Below are 23,203 nucleotides of genomic sequence, written 5' to 3' on the forward strand. Positions count from 1 at the left end.
GGGAGCAGCACTCCAGCCCGGGGCGGAGAGCAGGCGGGAAACCAAGGCCACGAAAGGAGAAGCTGCACCGGCTCACGGGGCCGGGGAGTTTCGCTTCTGAGCCACGGGTCATCATATGATGTCTCTATTCACGAGCAAAATGGGGAAGCGGGAGCCAGGGAGGGGAGGGGACGGAGCACAGGGAGGGAAGAGGCCAGAGAAAACCCGCCCCACAGGGGAGAGAGCCTGGAGCACAGGCCTGGAGGGGAAAGCTGGGCGAGGAAGGGGCTGCTGGCAGAGGCACGAGAGGGAGACGCAGCCGTCCCACCGGGACGCAGCGGCAAAGGGACGCGCAGCTGGCCCCAACTGCCAGGGAGGGCTGCTGCAACCACGAGCTGAGAGAGGGCATGGCCCCGGCAGGGTGCCATGGGGAGCGGAGACCCTTGCTGGCAGTGGGCAGGGCCCGGGATGGGTCGCCACTCAAGGGGCGCTGGGCGGCATGCGCAGCCGTGCTGGTGGTGGAGAGCCTGGAGCGGGCGGCTTTCTTCAGCATCACTGCCAACCTGGTACTCTACCTCAACAGCAGCACCTTCAACTGGGGCGGGACCCAGGCGTCCCGCGCCTCCCTGCTCTTCCTAGGGGCTTCCTATCTGCTCTCACCTGTTGGCGGCTGGCTGGCAGATGTCTACCTGGGCCGCTACGGCACCGTGGTCCTGAGCTTCTTGCTGTACCTCTTGGCAGCTTGCCTGCTGCCCACCATGGCCTCGCTCGATGGGCGCCTCTCCCTGTGTGGGCAGATGCCCTCCTATTCCATCCAAAATTGCTCCGTGGACCACACTGGGACGTGCCCAGGGCAGCCCCAGTACCAGTACTGTGCCCCTGTGGTCTACTCCGGCCTCCTGCTCTTGGCTCTGGGCATCAGCTCCACCAGGGCCAACCTTACCCCCTTCGGCGCTGACCAGGTAAGTGGGCCTTTCTGCCGTGTCCTCCTCCGTCCGGCCCTCTGCGAAAAGCTCCTCCAGCCCTGGGAACTTGCCATTTGCTGATGTGCAGTGGACCTGCCAGTTTCTGTTCCTCCACTGCAAAGCCAAAGGATCAGTCTCCTCACAACCCAGGAAGAAAGGCTGTAGGGAGGAGCAGATGTGCTGGTTCCCAGGATGGTTTCATCCCCGTACATCACCTGCAAATCCTTCAAGGCCCTTGGCGGAGCCTTGCTGGGGAAAGTGGGGCATTGGAAGGAGTAGGAAGCTGGAAGGTGAGGGGTGAAGAGAGGCAGGAGATGGTGAGAGGGGGCTATGGAGAAGGGTTGGAGCACAGCAGAGATGTGGGAGGTTGGTAAGACAGGGGATGAGATGGAAACCCTGCATTCAGGGCTGAGGTTTGGCTTTGCCCAGGCACTGCTGGCACTAAGCTGGTTATGGGGCACATTCCTCCACACTGCCCTCTCTCGCTCTGGCAGGTGACTGACCGGGGCGAGGACACCACGCGGCGCTTCTTCAACTGGTTCTATTGGAGTATCAACATCGGGGCTGTCTTTGCCCTCCTGGTGGTGGCCTTCATCCAGCAGAACATCAGCTTTCTGGTTGGCTACCTCATCCCTGTTGCCTGCCTGGCCTTGGCCCTCCTCATCTTCCTCCTGGCCACCCCCGCCTTTGTTACCAAGCCCCCCATGGGCAGCCAAGTCTCTGTCATGATCAAACTGGCCTTGCAGAGCTGTGGCTGTACCTGGCTGGGGGGCAACAGGGCCAGGTGAGACAGAGCTGGGGGTCTGCCGGGAGCTGAGCCATCCCATGCCTGGCCCTTCTCATGATGTCCTCCCCACCTAGGCTGAGTACTCGCTGGTCACAGGCTGGGGCCAGGGAGTCTTTCACCAACAGCAGACCGCAGCCTGGGCCTCCATCTCATGAGGAGGACCTTGCCAACTTCCAGGTGATGGCAAAGATCCTGCCTGTGATGCTGACTTTCATTCCTTACTGGATGGTCTACTTCCAGGTGAGGTGTGATGGGTGGCCTCTATGCCAGGCAGTTGGGTAGGCTAGGCAAGGGGCAAAATGGGAACAAAATCCTGGCCCCGGCTGATCTCTCCAGAGGGGCCAGCCGGAGACACTGAGTTCCCCCAGACAAGTGAGGTGGTAGCTATGAGAACTGATGGGCCCAGGAATAGGTTTAATGGTGGGACTGCTTTGCAGGCAACCATCTGCCAGGACCTTGGTGGATAGGTGGTATTCAACAGTCACTCAAAGGGAAACAGCCTGTAGGAACATCTCTGAAGGGAGTGGAGGATCTGGGTACTCTGGGGTATCGTGAGGCAGGAGGAATGTGGTGCAGGGTATGTGGGTGGTTCCAAGACATGAGTTTGGGCTGGGAGGCCATGCCACATGTGGCCTAATGCCCAGAGCTGTACATTTGGCTCTGCTGGAAGCTTTTAGAGTTCCTGTTTTTTTCAAGCAGTCTTGGGGCAGTTTAACCCAGCAAGGAACATGCTTCACACTGGCTGGAGGAAAGATTGGGGGCAGACAGGGTGGTGAGTCTGTTCAGGAGCTGGCTTTCCTCCCCTTACCACTGAGCCAACAGAGCCACCCTCACCGTGTCTTTTAGATGCAGTCAACCTATTACCTGCAGGGCCTGCACCTCCACATCCCCAGCATCTTCCAGCACGGCCAGACCCATGCCAGCACCACGCACAACTACATGGTGAGAGATAGGGCTGGGAGCTTACAGACGTACTGAGTGAGGGCCAGGTCAGGAGTCAGGGGCATCCCCAGGGATGCTGAGCTCCTTCCTGAGAACAACTGCTGGGTCTCGACCTGTCTCTGCCTGCAGTTCCCAGATGCCTGGCTCCTCCTGGCCAACGTGGTGGTCTTGCTGGCTTTGGTGCCACTGAAAGACCGTGTCATTGACCCATTCTTGGTGAGGCGGAAGCTGCTGCCATCAGCACTCAAGCGAATGTCCCTGGGCATGTTCTTTGGCCTCGCTTCCATCCTCGCAGCGGGTAAGGCCCCAGCCTGGGTACACTGGGATGTCAGCCTGCAACAGGCAGGCGCTCCATCTGTCCTCACCACCAGTGTCCCCCAGGTGTCCTGGAGAGGGAGCGGCTGCAGTATGTGCATCATAACCAGACTGTGTCACAGCGCATTGGCAAGGACAGTTACGTGGCCGCCTCGCTGCCCATCTGGTGGCAGATCCCCCAATACCTGCTCATCGGCATCAGTGAGCTGTTTGCCAGCATCCCAGGTAAGTGGTGCCCTCCCCTCCTTGCCCCACACGGCCCCAGGGCACCCGGCTGTGTGCACCCTGCCAAGCAGCGACTTGCACTTTGCAGACTTCAGCCATGGGAAGGTCGTTGCTTGGTGGGCAGATGGCAGACCTCATTGAAGGGTTCAAGGCCTTGCCCTGCCCTTAGTATCACGTGCTCTGTCTGTTTTCTTCACAGGCCTTGAGTTCGCCTACTCCGAGGCCCCCAAGTCCATGAAAGGAGCCATCATGGGTCTCTTCTTCTTCATCTCCGGGGTGGGCTCACTCCTGGGCTCTGGGCTTTTGACCCTCCTCTCACTGCCTTCCCATGGGTGGATGCACTGCCCGGAGGACTATGGTGAGCACAGGCTGGGAGCCCTGCCAGCTGGCGGGAGGTGACATGGCCCCGTGAGCCAGCGGGACAGTGGCACCGGGATGGAGATCCTGAGTTGGGTCTCACATTCTGCATACCCCTGCCAGGCCATTTTCCCCGTGCACTTAGGCTACCTTTGTGGCCAGCAGAGTGGGAAAGGGGTGCAGCGCAGCAAGGGGGTGTCCATAGGGCTCCCCTGGCCTCTGACTGCCCCTCCTGCTTGCAGGGAATATTAACAACTGCCACATGGACTATTACTTCTTCCTGCTGGCGGGCATCCAGTCGGTCACCTGCCTCCTCTTTGCTTGGATCTCTGTGCACTATGAAAAACAGCCACGGCATCCTGGCAGTTGCCGCCTCTGCGTGGAGCAGGAGGAGGACTGACACCATGAGAGGTGACCCAGGCCTTGTCCCCATTCCCACATTGATTCAGAGACAGGATGCTGGCCCCAGTCCCACCAGGGCAGGTGGGACAGGTCCCTGGGACAGCCAGCGCTGTGATAAAGATCCCTGCTCACCCCCACCCCCACCCCACCCCCGGCAGCCCCAGGACCCTCCTCTCCATGGGTTTCTGGGGAGCAGCAGGAATGGCTCAAGGCCTGCTGTGAGAGGGAACCAGACGTGTGAGAAGGCAGGAGGGAAGGTTTACTGCAGCCCTGATTGGTGATGCAGCCCTGAGCCAGTCCAGCCCATGGAAAGCCTGCAAGGAACAGGATGATGGAGAGGGCTATGGGGCGAAGCTTTCCCTTGTACTCTCCTGGCATGATCCTGTTAGGGATATCTGTGGAAATCTGGGGGCACCTCAGGACCACTGGAACAGCTTGGAGGGGGCCCAGGAGGAGTAGAAATCCACAGTGCATTTGTGAATAAAGGGACTGGCATGGACATGTCTCCCTAAACCTGCTGGATTTCACCAGTAAACCTATTGTGTGACTGCGTGGTGGAGGAAATGGTTTGCCAGTCTTTGGGGGGATGGAGGAGGGCAGAGGGGTGTCCGAGTTGTTTGTGGGCCTGTTGCTCCACTTGGAGGGGCCTGCTCATGGTGAGGATCCAGCACTGGGCAAGACAGGGGAGTTCCTGGTACTGTGTGCGTTAGGTCTGAATGAGACAAGGAAGGTGGGAGTGCATGCTGCATGGTGTGATGGAGAGGGGAGCGACTCCCTTCCCCACATGGCCACAGCCTCCCAGGGCACTCATTTCCTCGCCGAGCAGAGCAGCGTGGCCAGCGTTGTTCATGTGCCAATGGGGCCATCACGCCAAGGTCACCCCAGCTCTGCCAGAGCCAGGAATGGTGCCCAAAGCCCTTCCCGTGACTGGCTCTGCCTTTCTCTCCCTCCCATGCTAAGCCCAATGCAAATAGCCCATCCCAGAACTTGCATCTTCTGCTGTTGGTTCAAGCCCCTAGAGAGCCACGTGCCTGCTCCTTCCTCCACCACAGGCCCATGATGGGCTCCTCCAAGCACTCCTGCAGTTCCCTGATAAACTTCCCTGCCGCAGCTCTGCTTCTCCAGCACAGCTGGGGCTTCTCTTGGGCAGCTTCTCCATGACGGAAAGGGCCTTTCAGGTGGAGGAATCATGTTTCTACCCCCCCACATCCCATGCCAGCCATGGCGAGATGGGGCTGTGGTGGGAGGTGGCCATGCAGACACCCAGCTCTCTGGTCCCCTTTCCTCCCCAGCAGGAACAGACATGTCGTACCACAGGGAGGAGAGAGGTCAGCTTTTTTAAATATTTTATTTTTGTAACAATGTCAGAATTAAAAATCTTCCATAAATAACAGACCCCCTCATGGCAGCCCCTTCCCACAATGCTACAGGTATAAAATGCCGATCATACAAAACAGATGCATGGCCAGGGTGAAGGTGGGGATGAGCTCGCACCTCCCCAGCCCCCCTCCTCACTGCGAGGGGACAGGGCTGGGGATGGGGTGGGTGAACACAGGCCAGTCCCCGGGATCAGACCACAGGACTCATCATCACTATGAACACAATGTTGCAATGAGACCCAAAGCAATAAGGGGACTCAGGCTTCCTCCGCACAATCCCCCCCCCCCCCCCCCAGGGGCAGCTTCCAGTGACGAAAACATCCTCCAATGCCAAGGTAACCAGCAGGATGCCTACGTGCATGGTGGCAGTGGTGAACCTCCCAGCGAGGTGGGCCTGGGGAGCTGGTGAGGACCACGAGGAGCGCAGACACTCCGAGCTGGGAGGCAATGGCTGTGCGAGCTGGTCCCTAATGGCAATGTCTTTCCCATAAAGCCGCAGGCATCCGGGCCTGGTCTCTCCAGTGACCGTGGTGGTGCAGGGTTCCAGCCACCACAGTGGCCAAGGAGGGGACAGGTATGGGTCCCCCAGCACAGCACGGCCTGCCGCAAGCAGGGGAAGTGGGGCAGGAACACGTCTCCCCAGGGAGGTGTGGGGAGGAGGAGGTTGGTCCCTTACTGGTTTGCCTGGCCTGGTACCAGCCAGGAGGGCTGGGGACAGCCCCCCCAGGTCAGGAGCTGCCCCGGATCCTCTCCATGTAGCTCCTGAGCTCCTCGGGGTCCCGGAGCCCCATGTCCTCGCATACCCAGCGGATGTCGTCCTCACTGGCCACCAGGATGGACTGGACGTTGGGGGCAGGCGGGGAGGGCTCCTCGGGCGCCCGCGGAGGCACGAAGGTGACAAACTCCACGCGCTTCCTCCGGCTGCCCCCTGGCGCGCCCCCCTCCTTGCGGGGCAGGGCAGCACCAGGCACCGGGGCACCCAGGAGCGGACTGCCAGCGGGCTCCTTGGCAGCAGGGCCAGGCACCGGCACAGCACCCGGGGACACCCCACAGCAGCACCGCCCACCCTCAGCACCGGCCTGGAGCCCTGGCACTGGCTGGACGCTGGGCTCCGGCTGCCGGCGGTCCAGCTGCCGGCTCAGCTCCTCCTGGTCGGTACCCAGCCAAACCCAGTTGTGGGGCTGTGGGGCAGAGGGGGCTGCACCAGCATCCGGTGGCTCCTTGTGCTGGTACCGCAAGACGAAGAAGACACAGTTGATGAGGAAGATGAAGATGGCCAGGCAGAAGACGCCAAGCAGGACATACATGCCAATCTCCAGGTCAGTCACCCGTTCGGGGGCCTTCACCATCTCCTCCTCTTCCTCTTCCTCCCCGCCAGTGCGGTTGTGACCATAGCCATCCTCCTCCTCCTCCTCCTCCGAGGAAGACCCCAGCCCCTGGAGCTTGGTGGAGGCTGGTCCTACACCGGCAGGGACCTTCCTCTGCGGCTCACTTGCTGCAGCCGTCACCGCCTCCCCGGACATGGCCCCCTCAGCCCGCAGGAAGGGTGAGCTGGGCCGGGGGCGGCCGCCACGGTGTTTGGGGCTGCTGGGGGTGGGCGGGCGCCAGCCGTGGCCCGCCTCGAGCCAGGCGGTGCCAGTGGCCAGGGGTGCCGCCCGGTGCCGGCCCTTGCGGCAGGCATCTGGGCCATGCAGGCTGAGCTGCAGCAGTGCCCCACGCCCCGTCCCCTCAGCCACCAGCAGCGGGCGTGAGAGGGTGGCCCCGGGCAGGCGCACCGAAGCCACGGCCGGGTCCGGAGAGGCCACAGCCAGCACCGCCTCCTGCCAGCCATACAGCTCCAGCGGGGCCAGCGTGCGGTCAGAGAAGGCCAGCCAGACCGAGAGCGTCACCTCCTGCCAGGGACACAAGGCGGGCTGGCACCAGGAAGCAAGGGGACACCACAGGACCATCCCCCCTGTAGGGGATGCTCAGTGCTGCCTGTCCTGCCCCCCTCACCTGTTTGAGGGAGCGCGGCACGGCCATCCCTTGGCAGACGGCCACGACGATGTCGGGGCGCCCCGGATCGACCGTCACCGTCAGCGACAGCCCCGACACCACCTGGGCCTGCAGCTCTGTCACCGTCACCTTATCCTCTGACACCACCAGCGTCTGCTCACCCAGAATGGAGTCCGACACCGGCGAGCGGACCTGGGCACACGGGGGACACTGGGCTGAGGAACGTGTCCCACCTCCTGCCGCTCCTCCTCGCGCCTCTCCCAGACCGTTCTCCCTCCCCCCAGCCCTGCCAGCCCCAGCTTCCCTCCCAACCCAGTATCCCCCACACCTCCTCCTGCCCTCCACCTCCCTCTCCCCAGCCCCAGCTTCCCTCCCACCCCGGTATACCCCACACCTCCTCCTGCCCCCCATCTCCCTCTCCCCAGCCCCGCCAGCCCCGCCTGCCCCCAGCTTCCCTCCCACCCTGGTATCCCCCACACCTCCTCCTGCCCCCCACCTCCCTCTCCCCAGCCCCAGCTTCCTTCCCACCCCGGTATCCCCCACACCTCCTCCTGCCCCCCACCTCCCTCTCCCCAGCCCCAGCTTCCTTCCCACCCCGGTATCCCCCACACCTCCCCCTGACCCCCATCTCCCTCTCCCCAGCCCCAGCTTCCTTCCCACCCCGGTATCCCCCACACCTCCTCCCGCCCCCCATCTCCCCCTCCCCAATGCCCAGGCCCACATCCCTACCTCCACGGAGGTCACCCCAGGCTCCCGGCCGACCACCACAGCCCCCGCCTCCAGCGAGGCCACGCGGGGGTCCACAACCCGGGCCCGGGCAGCCACCAGGTGGGAGACGTCAAGGAGCCATTCGGCACTGGGCAGGTAGGCGAGGTGGCGCCCACCATCGAGCGGGTGGGCCACGAAGTGCGCCAGGAACCGCACTGCCGTGCGCTGGTACTGGGGCCGGCAGCCCCGGGCACGCCGCTCAGCCTCCTCCCCGGGCTCCTCCACCTCGGTGGGGGCACTGCGGGGATGCACGCGTCACGAGCGCCGCAGGCCTCAGCCCCAGACTTGGCACGCACCTCGCACCAGCCCAGCACCCTCCTCTGCCCCCGTGGCCCACTCACCCGTCGGCGGAGGCACCAGGCAGGCGCCAGCCCCGCACTTGCTCCAGCGTGGTGTCACGCAGGTCGACGCGGAGGGGCAGCAGTGGCGCCCAGACGGTGAAGCGCAGCGAGGCGTGGAAGCGCCGGAACCAGAAGTCCACACGGGCCCCACGGGCACCCCGGGTCTCCTTGCCCGCCACGAACACGGCATCGCAGGCGTCGGACACCTGCCGGGGCAACAGGCACAGGGGCAGGGGCAGCCGCGGGCCCGGGGCGGGGGCCGCGGGGGCGCCCCGCTCACCTGCAGCACCTGCTTGTCAGCTGACTCGCAGCCCAGCTGCTCGGTGACCTCAGCCACGCCGCCCCCAGCCTCCACAGCCATCAGCTTCACCGGCACGGCCCGGGGCACGCCGCTCAGCGGGGCCGTGTTGACGATCTCCAGCTCCTGTGGGGCAGGGAGATGCTGAGTGAGGCTGGCTGCAGTCACGCGGGGGACTGGCGGCACGGGCCGCGGTGGTGCCGGGGGCACTCACCTGTGCCAGCGGCACCAGGGCGCGGATGTCCCGCTCTGAGACCTGGATCTCCCAAACCATCTTGTCCTTCTGGGCCTCGGGATCCTGGCCAGGGTACTCCACCTGCCAGGTGACAGGCCGCGCCGCCGCCAGCCCCCCAGTGCCGTTCTCCACCGCCAGGTCCAGGTGTAGCAGCTCGGCCCCCTCGGCCACCCTGCGACACCGCACGTGGGTGGGTTGGGGAGCACCCTGCCCCCCCCCATTGGCTGGCAGCAAGGGGGATAACTGCCACTGCCCTGCTTCCCGGCCAATGGCACCTCGCCTGCGTAACTTGGGGGGGCATGACTGTGCCTCCCTCTACTCTGACTGGCTGAAACCTGGGTGATTTGGTGCCCCCCCTCCAGACCCCTGGCAGCATGGTGCCCCACCTGTCTGGCGAGCGTCCCCCGGCGCCGCGGCGGTGGCAGGTCACCACAGCGGTGGAGTGCTTGGCGCCCCGGGCCCGCTCCAGCTGGGCAGCCCAGGTGGCGGGGGCTGCCGGCCGGGCCGCCACCACCTGCAGCCCCTTCTTCGCCTTCACCCTGCGAGCGCAGCCAGCGGGCACCGCGTCACCCCGGGGTGGTGGGAAGGGGGGGTGACATCTGGTGCCCACGTCCGTCCATGCCTCCATCCGTCCCCCACCAGCCCCGGGACTCACCGGAGCGTGAGCTGGTCAGCAGTGAAGTTGCGCCGCAGGACGAGGGTGGCGGTGAAGAGCTGCCCCGGGCGCAGGGTGGCCTCGGGCACGCGGAGCAGCACCTTGTCGTCCAGCCGCACCTCCTGCCGCCGTGCCGGCTCGGCTCCCCGCAGCTCCAGTCGCCCGGCGTGCCGCAGCCCCTCTGGCCGCCCCCTGGCCCGGCCACACTCGCCTGGCCCCACGATGCCGTAGTAGAGCTCTGCCGGCTCGGGGGCCTCAGAGAACCAGGCCGGGGGGATCTCCAGCTCCACCACGCAGACGCCCAGCGGTGCCTGCAAGGGGTGGCGGGGCTCAGCATCGCCGGCAGCGGCGGTGCCCAGCCCCGGGCAGCAGGTCCCAGTCCCAGCACACACCTGCAGGCGGCAGGTCCCGTGGGTGGCCCGGCCCCGGTGCTGTGCCTGGAGGGCGACGCAGGGCAGCTCCCGCACCCCTGGCAGCCAGTCAGGGCCCTGCAGGTGGAAGAGGACGCGAGCGAAGGGCTGGGCGGGTGACGCCGCACTCTCAACCGGCACAGCACGGATGGACCAGCCCGCCAAGATGTCCTGCCCACGGGGGCTCTCCGACGGCATCACCTGCAAGGACATGGGGTCTGTCTGGGGGTCCCAGCTTGCCCTGAACCCTCAGGGGCCGGGCCAGGGCCGGGGTTACCTGGCGGGCGCTGAAGGGCGCATAGGTGGCTCGGACGAGGGGCTGTGCCGCAGCACCGTGCCGCAGCAGCAGGTAGGTCTCCGAGCGGGCCCGCAGCGACGTGTTGGCTGGCAGGTCTCGGTCCGCCCGCTGCAGCCGGTAGTACTCAGGCACGTCGAGCACCTCCAGGTCTGCCGGCAGGTACACCGGGTCGGGGGGGTCCACATCGCTGCTCACTGCAGGGACAGAACACCCAGCTCATTCTGGCAGGGTCTCCTTGCCCACCTACCCACCCTGCTCACCTCCCCCCAGAGCCACATTCCCCCGCAATGACGTGGGGCAACAGGAGGGCACTGAGACGCTACTTTCTTTTCCCACGTGCTCTGGTTTTGCCTCCCAAGCCACTGGGCAGCCCTGTGCACATGTAAAACGCAGCACCTGCTCTCGCTGCTGCTTTCCGGGGCCGGGTCAGGACCGGGGCGCAAGGCAGGACTGTGGGCTGCAGCCCACCGGGATGGGTGAGGGAAGGCATCTGCTTGCACCCAGATTTGGGGGACCATCGTTGCAGTGCCCAGCAGAAGGAGAGGGATGGGGGGTACTGGGTCCCACAGGGTCAGATCCGGGCACAGGGCATCCAGATCCCAGCGATTCCGGAGTGCACTGGACAGATCCCATCCAGATCCTGGGCATTTCCGCGTGCACAGGGCAGATCCCACCTGGACTGCAGGCAAAGGGCTTCCCATGCGTACAGGGGCAGACCTGGTCCGAGTCACGAGTTCCCTGTGCGCAGCAGGGGGCAGCTCTCTGCCAGATTACAGGGGATCCCGTGTGCACACAGAGGGAAGGAGGGCCAAGCCAGATCACTGGGGATCCCATGTGCATGGGGGGAGCAGATCCAAGCTGGATCACAGGTTCCCATGTGCATGGGGCAAACAGATCCTACACAGATTGCAGAAGTCCCCCTGCACACAGGGCCAGATCCTATGCAGACCATGGGGTCTCCTGTGCCCACCAGAAAGATCTCATACAGTCACAGAGACTCCCGTGCACACTGAAGGGAGAGCACAGATCCTCTTCGGATCGCAGGGGATCTCATGTGCATGCGGGGAGGGAGAGCAGATCTGCTCTGGACTGGAGGGGATCCCGTGAGCACAGGAGGGAGGGCAGATCCCCCAGACCGCGGGGGCTCCCCGGCGCACGGGCGCGGATCCTCCGCGATCGCGGCGTCCCCGTGGCCTCGGGGGGCCCGGCCGCCCCCGGATCCCCGGGTCCCGCGGAGCGCGGGGCTCCCGGTGGTGAGGGCGGAGCCGGTGCCGGTGCCGGACCGCACTCACCTGTGGCGGCGAGGAGAGCGGCGGCCAGCAGCGCCAGGCGGGCCCGGGGCGCCCGTGCCGGCGGCGGGGCCATGGCCGCGGCGGGCTCCGCGGCGCGTCCGTGCGAGCGGCGCCGCCGCTCCGGGCCCTCCGCCTCCGCGCAGACAATGGGGCCGGGGCGGGACCGGCACCGGCACCGCCTCCCCCGCCGGGTCCTAGACACCCGCGGCCGCTCGCGGTGCGCAGCGCCGAGCACCCCTCCCCGGGGCGGGCAGCGCCGAGCACGTTGGAGACACCCGTCACCAAGGATGGGGCTTGCATCCAGGCCGGTGTCCACCCTTTGCCCTCCCCCCTGATCCTGGTGGCCCTGGGAGGCACTGTAGGGGGGCACTGGGCCAGACTGGGAGGGTAGTCGGACAGGGGCAAGCAGCCAGCCGGACCAGCACCAGCCAGGCACCCGCAGCGGGGACGGCTGGAGGGCGACAGGGACAGGGCAGGGGATGGATCCTGGCACGGCTAACCTCCCTCCTCTCCTCCAGCCTCAGCAAAGATGGAGACGGACGTGCGCACGGCCCAGCGTGTCGTGGCCTGTCACGGGCCCCAGGCGCCCTCCGCCTGCCCCAGAAATGCAGGCACCCAGCACGCCTGCCCCAACCTGCCTCCCCCAAACCAGGGGCAGAGCAGGTCCCAGGGATGCCGGCAAAGCCCTGTGTAGGTGTCAAAGGGTTAAAGCAGACAGCGCCGGGGGGAGGGGGGGGAAACAAGAAACCCACGGTGGGGGTTGGCTCAGGGACAGCCCATCCCTGTGTGCACGGTGGGGAAATGGCCTGGCACAAGCGGGACAGAGCGCAGCCGGTGTCCCCCACCCCACAGAGAGACCTACCAGACTGGGACACAGCGCAGCCAGGGGCCTCAGGTGGTGGAGATGGAGCCCATCACTTAGGAGGCGTTAATCCCCTTTCCCTGCTGCGCAGCAGCGCCAGGGCTCGCTGCCTGAAAGCCTGGTCAGCAGGCACGAGGGACCGCTGGGATGGCACCCCAGGGCATCCCACCGCTGGGGCGGCCCCCCGGGATGCCCACGCCACTCCCCACACAGGCATCCCATGCAGGACTGCTGGGCCCAGCCTCGTCTTTGCCGCTTCTCTGCTGGGACAGGAAAACGAATTCCCCAGCCCAGCCTGGCTGTGATTAAATAGTGTTTATTTGGTACTCCGTATCAAAATAGTTTAAAAAGCAGCTTAAAAAAGCAAGAACCGACAACGCAGGGTTTGGCAGCCATCTCCTAGAAGAGGTGCATGGCAGCAGTTTGGCATCCCCCCACACACAAACACAAGCCCCAGTTTGGGGAAAGGAGAGAAATCACGGCTGCTTTCCCCAAAGGGAGGCCCGTGGCTGCAGACCCCCCTCCAACAGACACCTGGAGGAGCAAAGCAGCTTCCCACCCTTCGGTGGGATTCGGTAAGCCGAATCCCCTCCCTCCTGCCGAGCCACGTCCACACCTGCTCCCCAGACAGATGGACACAACGCCTGCATGCTTGGCATGGGCGGGCGCGTGGCGCCACTGCCAGACTAGGCAAATGCACCGCGGATCAAAATGCCCCCCCCCCCCGCTTTCCTCTTTGGTGGGGCTGGGTTTGGAGTTGGGGGGCAAAGGGGGTCACTATGGCCATACCAAGACCCCCCCCCCACCTCCTTCCACGGGTGCAGGCTGCGTAAGGCATCGCTGGCTTGAATTAAGACACTGTGGAGTGCATGTAGGGAGCAGGTCCCCCGCTCTGTGGGTGCTGCATGGAGCAGGCACCCTGTTCCCCTCACTGCAACACGGGGCTCCTGGGCTGGTGTTCACCCCAACTCAGCCTCAACCGGGGGAGCGGGTGGGTGGTGGCAACGGGAAGGGAGGCGCGCCACAGTGGGGGGACTGGTGGGGAGGGCAGAGATGGGGTGCGGGGGCACAGCAGGCAGGACGCGTGCTGGGGGTGCTGGCACGGGTGGCAGGCCGGGGCCAGGCAACCAAGATGCACTGGCGATGGTGCAGCGGGGTGGGCCGTGCCCTGGCCCCCCCTCCCCGACACCAGCTCACTCCTCCCGGTTCCGGGGACCCCCCCACTTCTGCCGCCGTCCCAGCTCCTCCACCTTCCACTCGAGGCTGCGCACGGTGGCCTCCAGCTCTGCACTGGGACCGTGCGCCCCCGCCAGGCGCCCCAGCAGGGCGTAGAGCACCCACAGCCCCAGCAACAGCCCCGCCTGCACCGTGGGGTTCTCCTGGGAGGCCACAATGTAGGAGAAGGCTCGCAGGAAGCAGCACAGCTTCACCCACCACAGCGCGTACTCCAGGAGGTCCAGCACCAGCCCCAGCAGCCGCGACAGCAGCCAGCAGCTCACCAGCATGGCCAGGCCCCACAGCAGCAGCTTCTGCACCTCGCCAGGGCCCAGGCTCACGCTCTGCACCAGGATGTCCCCTGGAAAGCAGAAAGGCATCAGAGCCAGCCTGGCCAGGACCCTCCCAGTGGGGGAGAAGACTCTCCTTGCCTGCGAAAGGATGGGACGGGAGTTTCTGACCCCCACCTGCCTGTCCTCAGGAGCAAATCCAGGGCAGTGTTAAACCCTTCCCAGGAGCCACCCACTCCTACCGGTGAAGGGAGGCCACAGGCTCCACCAAAGCAGCCCCGCAGGCTGATGTTCTCCCTGGACCTCAATTTCCCCTCCCATGCTTTGCCTGGCCTGCACTTGGGGCAGGGCTGGAGTGGGGGGACCCTGGGGAACGCAGCAGCAGTGCTGGCTCACCATTCAGGCCAAAGGCAGTCAGGATGTCTCCCAGGATCTTGCAGAGTGTGGTCAGAGCCACGGAGATGCCCGAGGACACAGTCCAGAGCACAGTGGAGAGGCTCTGTGAGGAACAGAGAGAGACAAGGCTGCTCAGCGCCATGGGCTGGGAGAGAGGATGCATCCCAGGGAGGGGAAAAAGCTCTGCTGCCTTTCCCAGGAGGGACAAGCATCTCCTGGTACGAGCAGGGCTCACGTCCCTGCTGCTTGGCTGGGGAGACTGGGCAGTCCAGCGAGCAGAGTGGCAAGGGACAGCTCCCACCACACCTGGGACAGCACTGCTGTCCAGGCAGAGCAAATCTTCCCACAGGAAGATCCGAGCCCCCTGGGTTTTCCCAGGGTGAAAGAGAGAGGCACCCCCGAATCCCTCTTTGGGGTGCAGGCTCCTGCATCTTCTGTGGGGCTTTGCTGGAGCCAGCGAGAACATGGGCACCCTGCCTGCCGCTGCCCCGCGGGCAGCCCGACGGAGAGCCTCACCTCCACCACCAGCTGCAGGGGCTCGCGGCCCACCCAGGTCTCTAGGGTCTCCCTCACAGCTCGGCCCAGCCGCGAGAGGAAGTCACCGGCGACGGCCTCCTGCCTCCAGAAGCCTTCCTGCCCATCCTCCATCCTGCCTGCTGTTGCCCCAAGTAAGGTGGCCCCCAGGAGCAGAGCCAGCACAGCCTTGAGCGGGAGCCAGCACCCCAGATCGCTCCCCATCTTCGGTCTTGCGTCCAGCCCAGGAACCTGTGCGGGGGCGGGGGGGGGGGAGAGAGTCCGGGTGGCACTAGGCTGGACGGGGCAGGGGCCCTGCTGCCCCCACGCTGGCGCGGGCACTAAGCAGCTGACGCCTTCCCCACGCCACCTCTGCTGTCAGTCAAGCCTCAGCCCTGGCTGCGGCCCAGCAGCTTCTCAGCACACCCAAATTGCTCCCAGTGCCAGGGCTGGTGCCTCACCAGCGAGCTGGGATTACCCAGACTGGTAATCTGGGCCGGGGGCAGCCAGCCCCACTCCAAAGCTGGAGGTATTCCTGCCCCGGGCCAGCACGTGCGCCCCGTGGGCTACGGGGCTGGGCTGAGTGGGGTGCCAGGCGCCCGCTGCCGAGTCAGCCCTGGCCAGGCCGGCCAGGGGGCTATCTTTAGCAAGCCGTCCCCGGCGGGCTCCAGGCTGCGTCAGCAGGATGCCAGGGCCGGCCAAGCCCAAGGACACCCGAGCCTCGGCGAGCAGCCGGGGGCCGTGCAGGGGGACCTCTCGGGTGGCCGAGCCGAGCGCCCGGCACCCCTCACTGTCCCCGGAGGGACGGCTGCGCCGGGGCCACGGGGCGCCAGCTCCATCACCTCCAGCTCCTCTGGGACACCCTGCTCCCCCAGCATCCAGTTCTCCCTCGGCCCGTTGCACGCCCACGTAGCCCATCCTGCCCTGGCCCCTGCTGCCACCTCTGCCTCGGTACCCCGGCCCTCCTCAGCCCCCAAGGTATCGCTACGGGGTGCCCCGTCTCCCCCCACCTACAGACGCCTCCCCTCACGGGGTGTCTCCACCACCTGGGTGCTCCCTTTCTCTACATCTCCTGGGTGCCCCCAATTTCCCAGGCCCCTGATCCCAAAGTTCCCCATCTCCCCCACCCCCGGTACCCCATCCTCAGCCTTCCCCACCTCTCCCGCCCCCGGCCCCCTGCAGCCCAGGACACCGTTCCCCTCCCCATCCCATGGTCCCGCTCCCCCGGTGCCCGTCCCTCCCGCTCTCCCGCAGGGACGCATCTCCCGGGCCCCCCCTGCCCACGGGTCTCCGGTGCCCTCGGCCCCCCCCCGCCGCTGCCCCCTCCCGCAGGGGGCCGCGCTCACCGCCGCCGCGCGGGGGCGCTGTGGGGCCGCGCCGGGGCCCGCACGCGCGGCCAGGCCGGAAGCGAGCCCGCCCCACCGCGGGGCGCGCCGGGAGCCGTAGTCCGGGGAGCGGGGGCGGTGCGCCGCGCGGCATTCTGGGCGCCGGTCGCCATGGCGACGCAGCCCTCCCCCTCCCGGCGGCCGTTGGGGCGCTGCCCCCGGTGCACGCCGGGAGGCGCCGTTCTCCCGGCGCGAGGGGGCGGGGCGGAAGCGGCGGGACTGCCTCCCCCCCTCCCCCCCTTCCCCCCGGCGCGGGGCACGCCGGGAGTGGTTCCGTTTCCGGCGGCGGGGCCCCGCGTGAGCGGCTCGGACCGTCGCTGCGGCCGCGCTCGCCCCACCCGGATCCGAAGGCGGCGGGGCGGCCCCGGGGCCCGCCATGGCCCTCATCTGCTCCAGTGAGTGCGCGGCCGTCGGGCTGCCCCGGCCGCGCTGGGCAGCGGCGTTCCCTGCGCCCACCCGGCCTGGCCCGCTTGGCGGGGCGCGTTCAGGGCAGGGAGTGCCGAGGGCCTGAGCCGTGCTTGCGGGGCGATACAGGGAGAGATTTAGGAAAGCTTGTTAGCAGCTGCCTTTTGAGGTGGTGACCAGGGTGCACTTGGTCTCTGGGCCTGCATTGGCTGATGGGGAGGGGAGCAGTAAGAGATGTTTCGCTTGCCTGGTGTAGAGGTGGCAGTACATGTCTTAGAAGCAACTCTGGTCTGCCCCTCATATCAAGGGCGTGTTGCACAGTGCGGTTGCCCTCTTGGAGAGGACGTGGGGTTTTTGGGTAACCCTTGTTCTCACCTGTGAGAGGCAGCAGTCTGGCAGGGACTGCCAGCACTTGAGTCACATCATGACCTTGTCTTATGCCACGCAGTGATGCTGTAACCTGCGCAATCTTCATTCCTTTCTTCATACAGTTTCTAATGAGGTGCCTGAGCACCCCTGCGTGTCCCCAGTCTCCAACCATGTCTACGAGCGCAGGCTGATTGAGAAGTACATTGCAGAGAATGGGACCGACCCCGTAAACAACCAACCTCTCTCGGAGGAGCAGCTCATAGATATCAAAGGTAACAAGGGCATCTGCCAGGAGCAGAGCTAATTCCCGGCCAGAGAGGCTCAGAGCCTGAGTTCCTGTGCTTTGTAATGCCTGTACTGCTTCTCTCTGGGGAAGCACAAGGGTCTTGGCTGCATCAGGACTGGGGGCTCAGGACAGAGATGCATAAGTCATTTTGGGCACAGGCAGTTGGATTTATTAACATGGGTGATGCTGCCAGAGAAAGGACTTGGAGAAGTGGCAGCAGAGTGGGGTCAGTGCGGCAGTGATGTTCAGCTGAAAAGATCTATGATCTGCAGACATGGGATGTGCACAGCTGGGGTTTTAAGCATCTTGCATTGCTCTGCTGTGACTACTGTGGGCTGTGCCCTGGGCAGACTGCCAGATAAGCTGGACCAGTGGCTGTATCTGGTCTGGCAGCAGCTCTAAGTCATCAGGAGAAAGTGCTGGGACCTTGAGAAAAAATGTCCAAAGGGACTAGTCAGCGGTGCCCTCCCTGATAGCCCAGGGAGGCCAAGCCATCAACCGCTGATGCAGTCAGAAAGCTGAGCTGAGGGGATGCGTTGCTAGAGGATATAGATAGAAAGGAGCACATGCGCATGAAGGCATTGGCAGGAGATGGTGTCTTTAGGCGATGCTGAGGACACAGTTGACCCCAGAGATTGCTGTGTTCACACTGTCTCATTCACAGTTGCTCACCCGATCCGGCCCAAGCCGCCATCTGCTACTAGCATACCAGCCATTCTGAAAGCCCTCCAGGATGAGTGGGTAGGTGCTGGCCCCTGGCTGGGTTGAGGCTGAGAATGGAGCTAAGCACCAGTGCTGGCCCCTTCTGGGAGAAAGGGGTGACTGCACTGAGGCTAATGCATTCCCCTGCCTCTCTGGCTCTTCCTCCTCCTGCCAGGATGCTGTCATGCTGCATAGCTTCACTCTCCGTCAGCAGCTGCAGACTACACGCCAGGAGCTGTCCCATGCGCTCTACCAGCATGATGCTGCCTGCCGTGTCATTGCTCGGCTCACCAAGGAGGTCACTGCAGCCAGAGAAGGTGACGCGGAGCTGCGTGGGGGCTGTGTACCTCTGGAGAATGTCATGGGTCTCGGGGAGAATGGGCTGGGGAGGAGAGGCACTGTGTGGCTCTGGAGCAGGTAGGCTTGATAGAGATTGCTGTGCTGGACATCATCTCCTTTTTCCTTCAAGTGGCCTGTCTAACTCATAGGCTTTCTCTGCCTCTGCAGCCTTGGCAACTCTGAAACCCCAGGCTGGCCTCATCGTGCCCCAGACGGTGCCATCCTCCCAGCCAAATGTGGCGGTGAGTCTCGACTCCATATCTCTGTGCATTTGCCTTTTGTTCCCATCCTAGATGTAACCAGCCCCCTTCTCTGTTCTGTGCAGGGTGCTGGGGAGTCCATGGATCTGGGAGAGCTTGCAGGCATGACCCCCGAGATCATTCAGAAGGTACGAGATCTTCTGCTTGTGCTGCCATGGCCTTCTCCAGCTTCTTGCCGTGAGAGCCCAACTCAGTCTGTTACCAACCTTCTCTTGTTTTGCAGCTTCAAGACAAGGCTACGGTGCTGACCACGGAGCGTAAGAAGGTGAGTGGCTGCATCTTGCTCTGGGGATTGGAGCTGAGTGGCTTTGGGTGATGTGAAACCAAGTGCTGTGGAAGTTAGGATGTGAAGTGCCCCTGAGAGAGGGCGTTATTTATCTACATGTTATTTTTCTTCTGCAGAGAGGCAAGACGGTTCCAGAGGAGCTGGTGAAGCCAGAGGAGCTCAGCAAGTATCGACAGGTGGCTTCACATGTGGTGAGTGCCATGGCACAGGACAGGGGGCTTGAAAACTCAGCTCTGACAGCTGGGCATCCAGGCATCTCCTGTGCCGCTTTGCAGTCTTAATGAACAACAGATTTACTGCTGGGCGAAGCAGGAAGAAGGTCATGGCATTTTGTGCAACAGGCAGCTGGGGGTAGGGGCATGTGCTGGAATAGATGTGGCACAGATTCCCAGTGTTGGAAGGAAACACCCTGGGCTCTCCTCAAGGGCCTCTCAATTCCCCTTGGGGCATTTTCTTGCTTGCGGCAATAATCTGACATCCTTTTACTTTGTGCAGGGGCTGCACAGCGCCAGCATCCCAGGGATCCTTGCCCTGGACCTCTGTCCTTCCGACACCAACAAGATCCTTACTGGTAAGGGAACCATCTCCACTTGTGGGGGACTGGTTGCTGTTAGCAAAGAGCTGCAGCTGCTTTGGGGCGGGCTCCTTTCTCTGTCCTTCTGGAGGGTGGATATGTGGCAAGGAGCATAAGGAATTCTCTTGGCTCAGTGCAAAGCTTCTCAGGACGGCGTTGTCCTGAGGAAAAGTGGGTGGACTTTGACTTGGCTGGCCACAGACTCTCAACTCTCTGCTTTGTTTTCCAGGCGGGGCTGATAAAAATGTCATTGTCTTTGACAAGACCTCGGAGCAGATCCTGGCAACACTCAAGGGACACTCTAAGAAGGTTACCAGTGTTGTGTTCCACCCATCTCAGGTGCGATCACACCCATGTTTGGCCACTTCCCTCACAGTCAGATGGCTCTGGATCAAACATCCTGGACCCATCTCCTGGTGGTCTGTTCTGGGGGCAGGAGGGGGTCTTCATCTCAGGCAGACTGGTGATGGGCCAGTTCTTGTCTGTAGGAAACTCTCAGATGGAGAGATGAAAGTCTTTTGACCATATTCCTTTGGCATTAACCTCCTTGTCTCATCCTTGTCTAGGATTTGGTATTCTCAGCTTCTCCCGATGCAACCATCCGGATCTGGTCTGTGCCCAATGCCTCGTGTGTGCAAGTTGTCCGTGCCCACGAGGGCTCTGTGACAGGGCTGAGTCTCCATGCAACAGGTGACTACCTCCTCAGTTCTTCTGATGACCAGGTGAGACCCAGCTCAGAGAGTACGGACACCCCCCTATGCCTCATTTCTGGGTACTCAACGCTCTGTTCGTCTTTTCCAGTATTGGGCTTTCTCAGATATCCAGACAGGCCGTGTCCTCACGAAGGTGACGGATGAGAGCTCTGGCTGTGGTAAGGCTTATGGCTGGGTATTCCTACCCCTGGGGACTGTTGTGAATTTGTGGAGAAGGGATTTTTCTGCCCACAGGTCCCTGGGTCTCCAGGAGCCCAGAAAAACTTATGTGGGGGCCCCCTGGTAACAAGGCGAGAAGGTCTCCCAGGATAGACTCTCCCCAACTCTCTGAGTTTCCCTCTTTGTCTCTGCAGCTCTCACTTGTGCCCAGTTCCACCCAGACGGGCTCATTTTTGGAACAGGGACGATGGACTCCCAGATCAAGATCTGGGATCTGAAGGTAATGGTATCTCTGGGCAGGCAAGAGGGTTTTGGGAGGTGGGAGGGGACATAGTCGGTTTTGGTCTGTTCAGTTTGGTGCCCAGCAAGGTGCTCAGCCCAAGGCACAGAGCCTATGTCTGCTGGAGCAAGAGTCTGGGGGGAGGCTTTGGGGATCTCTTCTGATATTTTCTCCAAAAATATAAGGCTTCAGCTCAAGAGTTGCTTCTTTTCTGGTGCTGTAGCTGGCAGTCGGGATCTTCTTGGGACGAGGAGGTGTTCGCTGTGTCCCTAAGAGAGCTACTGGGGAACAGGAGGGTTTGCAGGCAGGCTGTCTGGCTCTGCCGTGGGATGAGTCTGTGGGATGAGTAACTCTGAAGCAGACTGATGATACAGATTGGCATAGGCTATTTGCTTGGCTCATCTGTATAGTCAGAGCGTGGCAGTTACAGGGATCTGCTCTGTCGTGTCCCTGGAGCCGATGTGAAGAGTAAGAGTTTGGGTGCTGCATGGAGTGACAGTGCCCCATGGCTTTCCTCACCCCTGCTTCTCTGGGCAATGTAGATTCTTGCCATCCTGCCCCTTTGTGGGCTGCTGTGCTCACCTGGGCTTTCTCTGCCAAACTGCTGCCCAGACCCCCACCAGAGCTGCCCTGGGAGGGATGGGAATCTGGAGTCAGCATTTCCCTACGAGTCACCAGCGTTTAACTGTCTTCCCAGGAACGTACCAATGTGGCCAACTTTCCAGGGCACTCAGGCCCCATCACTAGCATCGCCTTCTCCGAGAATGGCTACTATCTTGCCACAGCTGCGGACGACTCCTCTGTCAAGCTCTGGGACTTGCGTAAGCTTAAGAACTTCAAGACATTGCAGCTGGACAATAACTTTGAGGTGCGTGACCCTCCCCTGCGATTGCCTGTCGGGCAGGCTGGCAGGTTCCTGTCACCACGTCCACTTCCCCAGCCCTATGCAGACTGCGCTTCTCCATTCTGGGGAAGCCTGATGCGGAGGTGCCAGCTGTGGAGGGGTTCCCTCTATGGGATGTTGGCATGGAGAGGAGTTGCTACATCCCTGGTCCCCAATGGCCAGTTTGGAGCTTCTTGGGCCTGGTCTGAAACCTTGCTTCTCCCTCTCCTCTGCAGGTGAAGTCTCTCATCTTTGACCAGAGTGGCACCTACCTGGCCCTGGGTGGGACGGATGTTCAGATCTACATCTGCAAGCAGTGGACGGAAATCCTCCACTTCACAGGTGAGGGGTTCTAGCTGGTGGAGGCTTTGGGAGGAGGCAGATTAAGAGACAGTTGGAGGGGAGGTGTTCAGGTACCCTCCTTGGGGAGAGGAAACCTGATTCTGATGTACACGGTGCTGCAGACCTAGCTATGGGGTGCAAAGGGGTACCATCCCCATCAGTGTCTCTGCCAGTGGTTACCTCAGGCGTGGGGGAAAATGTGAGGCGGTCCCTTGGCTGTGCAGCATGAACTCTCAGGATCGTGAGAGTAGGCCGGGTTTGGAGATGATCTTTTTCTGCCCTTGCTGCTGCAAGTCAGTGACCCTCAGCACAGAAAGAGCATGTAGCAGAGGCTAATTCTGTTAAAGCACAGTGTTCTGCTCTGCCTGAGCTCATCTGGTCATGCCATAACCATATGCTGCCTTCCTTCCCCAGAGCACAGCGGCCTCACCACGGGAGTGGCTTTTGGCCACCACGCCAAGTTCATCGCCTCAACAGGCATGGACCGAAGCCTGAAGTTCTACAGTCTGTAATCCCAGACATGGGGTCGAGGGGGTCTCACGCTGCAGTGTTGGGGTTTGGGGAAGGATGGAGGGAATATCGGGGTGGAGAGGCTATGTGGGAGGGGAGGGAGGCAGGTGTGTTTCATTGCTTCTCTGGGCTTCCCTGCTCTAGCTGTTGGCAGAAGGGAAGTTACCAGGATGTCACCTTCCCTGTGCTTCATGGATTTGTTGTTTTGTTTTTCTCCTTTTCTGGTTTCGTGTTTGTCTTTCTGGCTTTAGATTCTTTTTCTGTGATTGTAACTGAGTCAACAAAAGGCTCCAACCCATTTGCTGGTGGGTGTTTGTGACTGAGAGACCATAGTGGGGATGCGTGTAAGAAGGGAGGGAGGGGGAAGAATGTGCAGGTTTTGTAAGCAGCTATCTAGTTTCATTATTGAAATAAAGAACTATTCATCTTACCTGGTATGTGCACAACTTGCTGTCATCTGGGTGCCCAGGAGGACGGTGAAAGGATCAGTCGGCTGGTTCTGCGGTGCTCGTGGCTCTGGGTAACACAGTTGGCAGTCAGAGCACCCTGCTTGCCCCGGGATGCGCTCCCCACCACTGGTGTGGAGAAGCCATTAATGGGGACACATCTGCCCTGCTTTGGTGGAACAGTTGCTCTTACACTGACCCACTGTAGCTTTGGCTGTGAGCACAAGGATGTGTGTCTTTCTCAGGAGCCTCCGCTGGTGAGCTGGGCAGTGCTCACAACCCTGTTCCCTCATGACTTCTCACACTCAGGCCATGGAGGTATCTAGTCCTGTGTGAAGGGTCTGG

The 23,203-nt window shown here is 62.8% G+C and overlaps 4 protein-coding genes across 4 annotated transcripts; 2 read left to right on the forward strand and 2 right to left on the reverse strand.

Annotated features, from left to right (window-relative positions):
• The first annotated feature begins 244 nt into the window (after positions 1–244).
• On the forward strand, positions 245–4,581 carry SLC15A3 (solute carrier family 15 member 3). The gene is made up of 8 exons (XM_026109260.2): positions 245–941; positions 1,439–1,728; positions 1,806–1,971; positions 2,578–2,673; positions 2,803–2,971; positions 3,055–3,213; positions 3,413–3,571; positions 3,813–4,581. Exons 1-8 carry the CDS (start codon positions 387–389, stop codon positions 3,968–3,970), a joined length of 1,752 nt encoding a protein of 583 aa, XP_025965045.1. The 5' UTR covers positions 245–386; the 3' UTR covers positions 3,971–4,581.
• A 720-nt stretch (positions 4,582–5,301) lies between these two features.
• TMEM132A (transmembrane protein 132A) lies at positions 5,302–11,902 on the reverse strand. Its single transcript, XM_064513406.1, has 11 exons — positions 11,644–11,902; positions 10,331–10,545; positions 10,036–10,254; positions 9,644–9,954; positions 9,375–9,527; positions 8,968–9,160; positions 8,736–8,879; positions 8,456–8,661; positions 8,076–8,352; positions 7,347–7,538; positions 5,302–7,243 (listed from the first exon to the last, which is right to left on the reverse strand). Exons 1-11 carry the CDS (start codon positions 11,714–11,716, stop codon positions 6,080–6,082), a joined length of 3,147 nt encoding a protein of 1,048 aa, XP_064369476.1. The 5' UTR covers positions 11,717–11,902; the 3' UTR covers positions 5,302–6,079.
• A 903-nt stretch (positions 11,903–12,805) lies between these two features.
• TMEM109 (transmembrane protein 109) lies at positions 12,806–16,080 on the reverse strand. The gene is made up of 3 exons (XM_026109222.2): positions 14,923–16,080; positions 14,407–14,509; positions 12,806–14,081 (listed from the first exon to the last, which is right to left on the reverse strand). The coding sequence occupies exons 1-3, from the start codon at positions 15,142–15,144 to the stop codon at positions 13,699–13,701; spliced, it is 708 nt and encodes a 235-aa protein (XP_025965007.2). The 5' UTR covers positions 15,145–16,080; the 3' UTR covers positions 12,806–13,698.
• A 377-nt stretch (positions 16,081–16,457) lies between these two features.
• On the forward strand, positions 16,458–22,842 carry PRPF19 (pre-mRNA processing factor 19). Its single transcript, XM_026109268.2, has 16 exons — positions 16,458–16,699; positions 17,201–17,350; positions 18,029–18,105; positions 18,242–18,383; positions 18,574–18,647; positions 18,731–18,793; positions 18,889–18,930; positions 19,068–19,142; positions 19,447–19,522; positions 19,755–19,864; positions 20,092–20,247; positions 20,327–20,396; positions 20,592–20,677; positions 21,375–21,545; positions 21,797–21,902; positions 22,317–22,842. Exons 1-16 carry the CDS (start codon positions 16,681–16,683, stop codon positions 22,412–22,414), a joined length of 1,515 nt encoding a protein of 504 aa, XP_025965053.1. The 5' UTR covers positions 16,458–16,680; the 3' UTR covers positions 22,415–22,842.
• Positions 22,843–23,203: the final 361 nt, after the last annotated feature.

This window comes from Dromaius novaehollandiae, chromosome 5, assembly GCF_036370855.1.
Source record: "Dromaius novaehollandiae isolate bDroNov1 chromosome 5, bDroNov1.hap1, whole genome shotgun sequence".
In the NCBI taxonomy this organism is placed as follows: Eukaryota; Metazoa; Chordata; class Aves; order Casuariiformes; family Dromaiidae; genus Dromaius; species Dromaius novaehollandiae.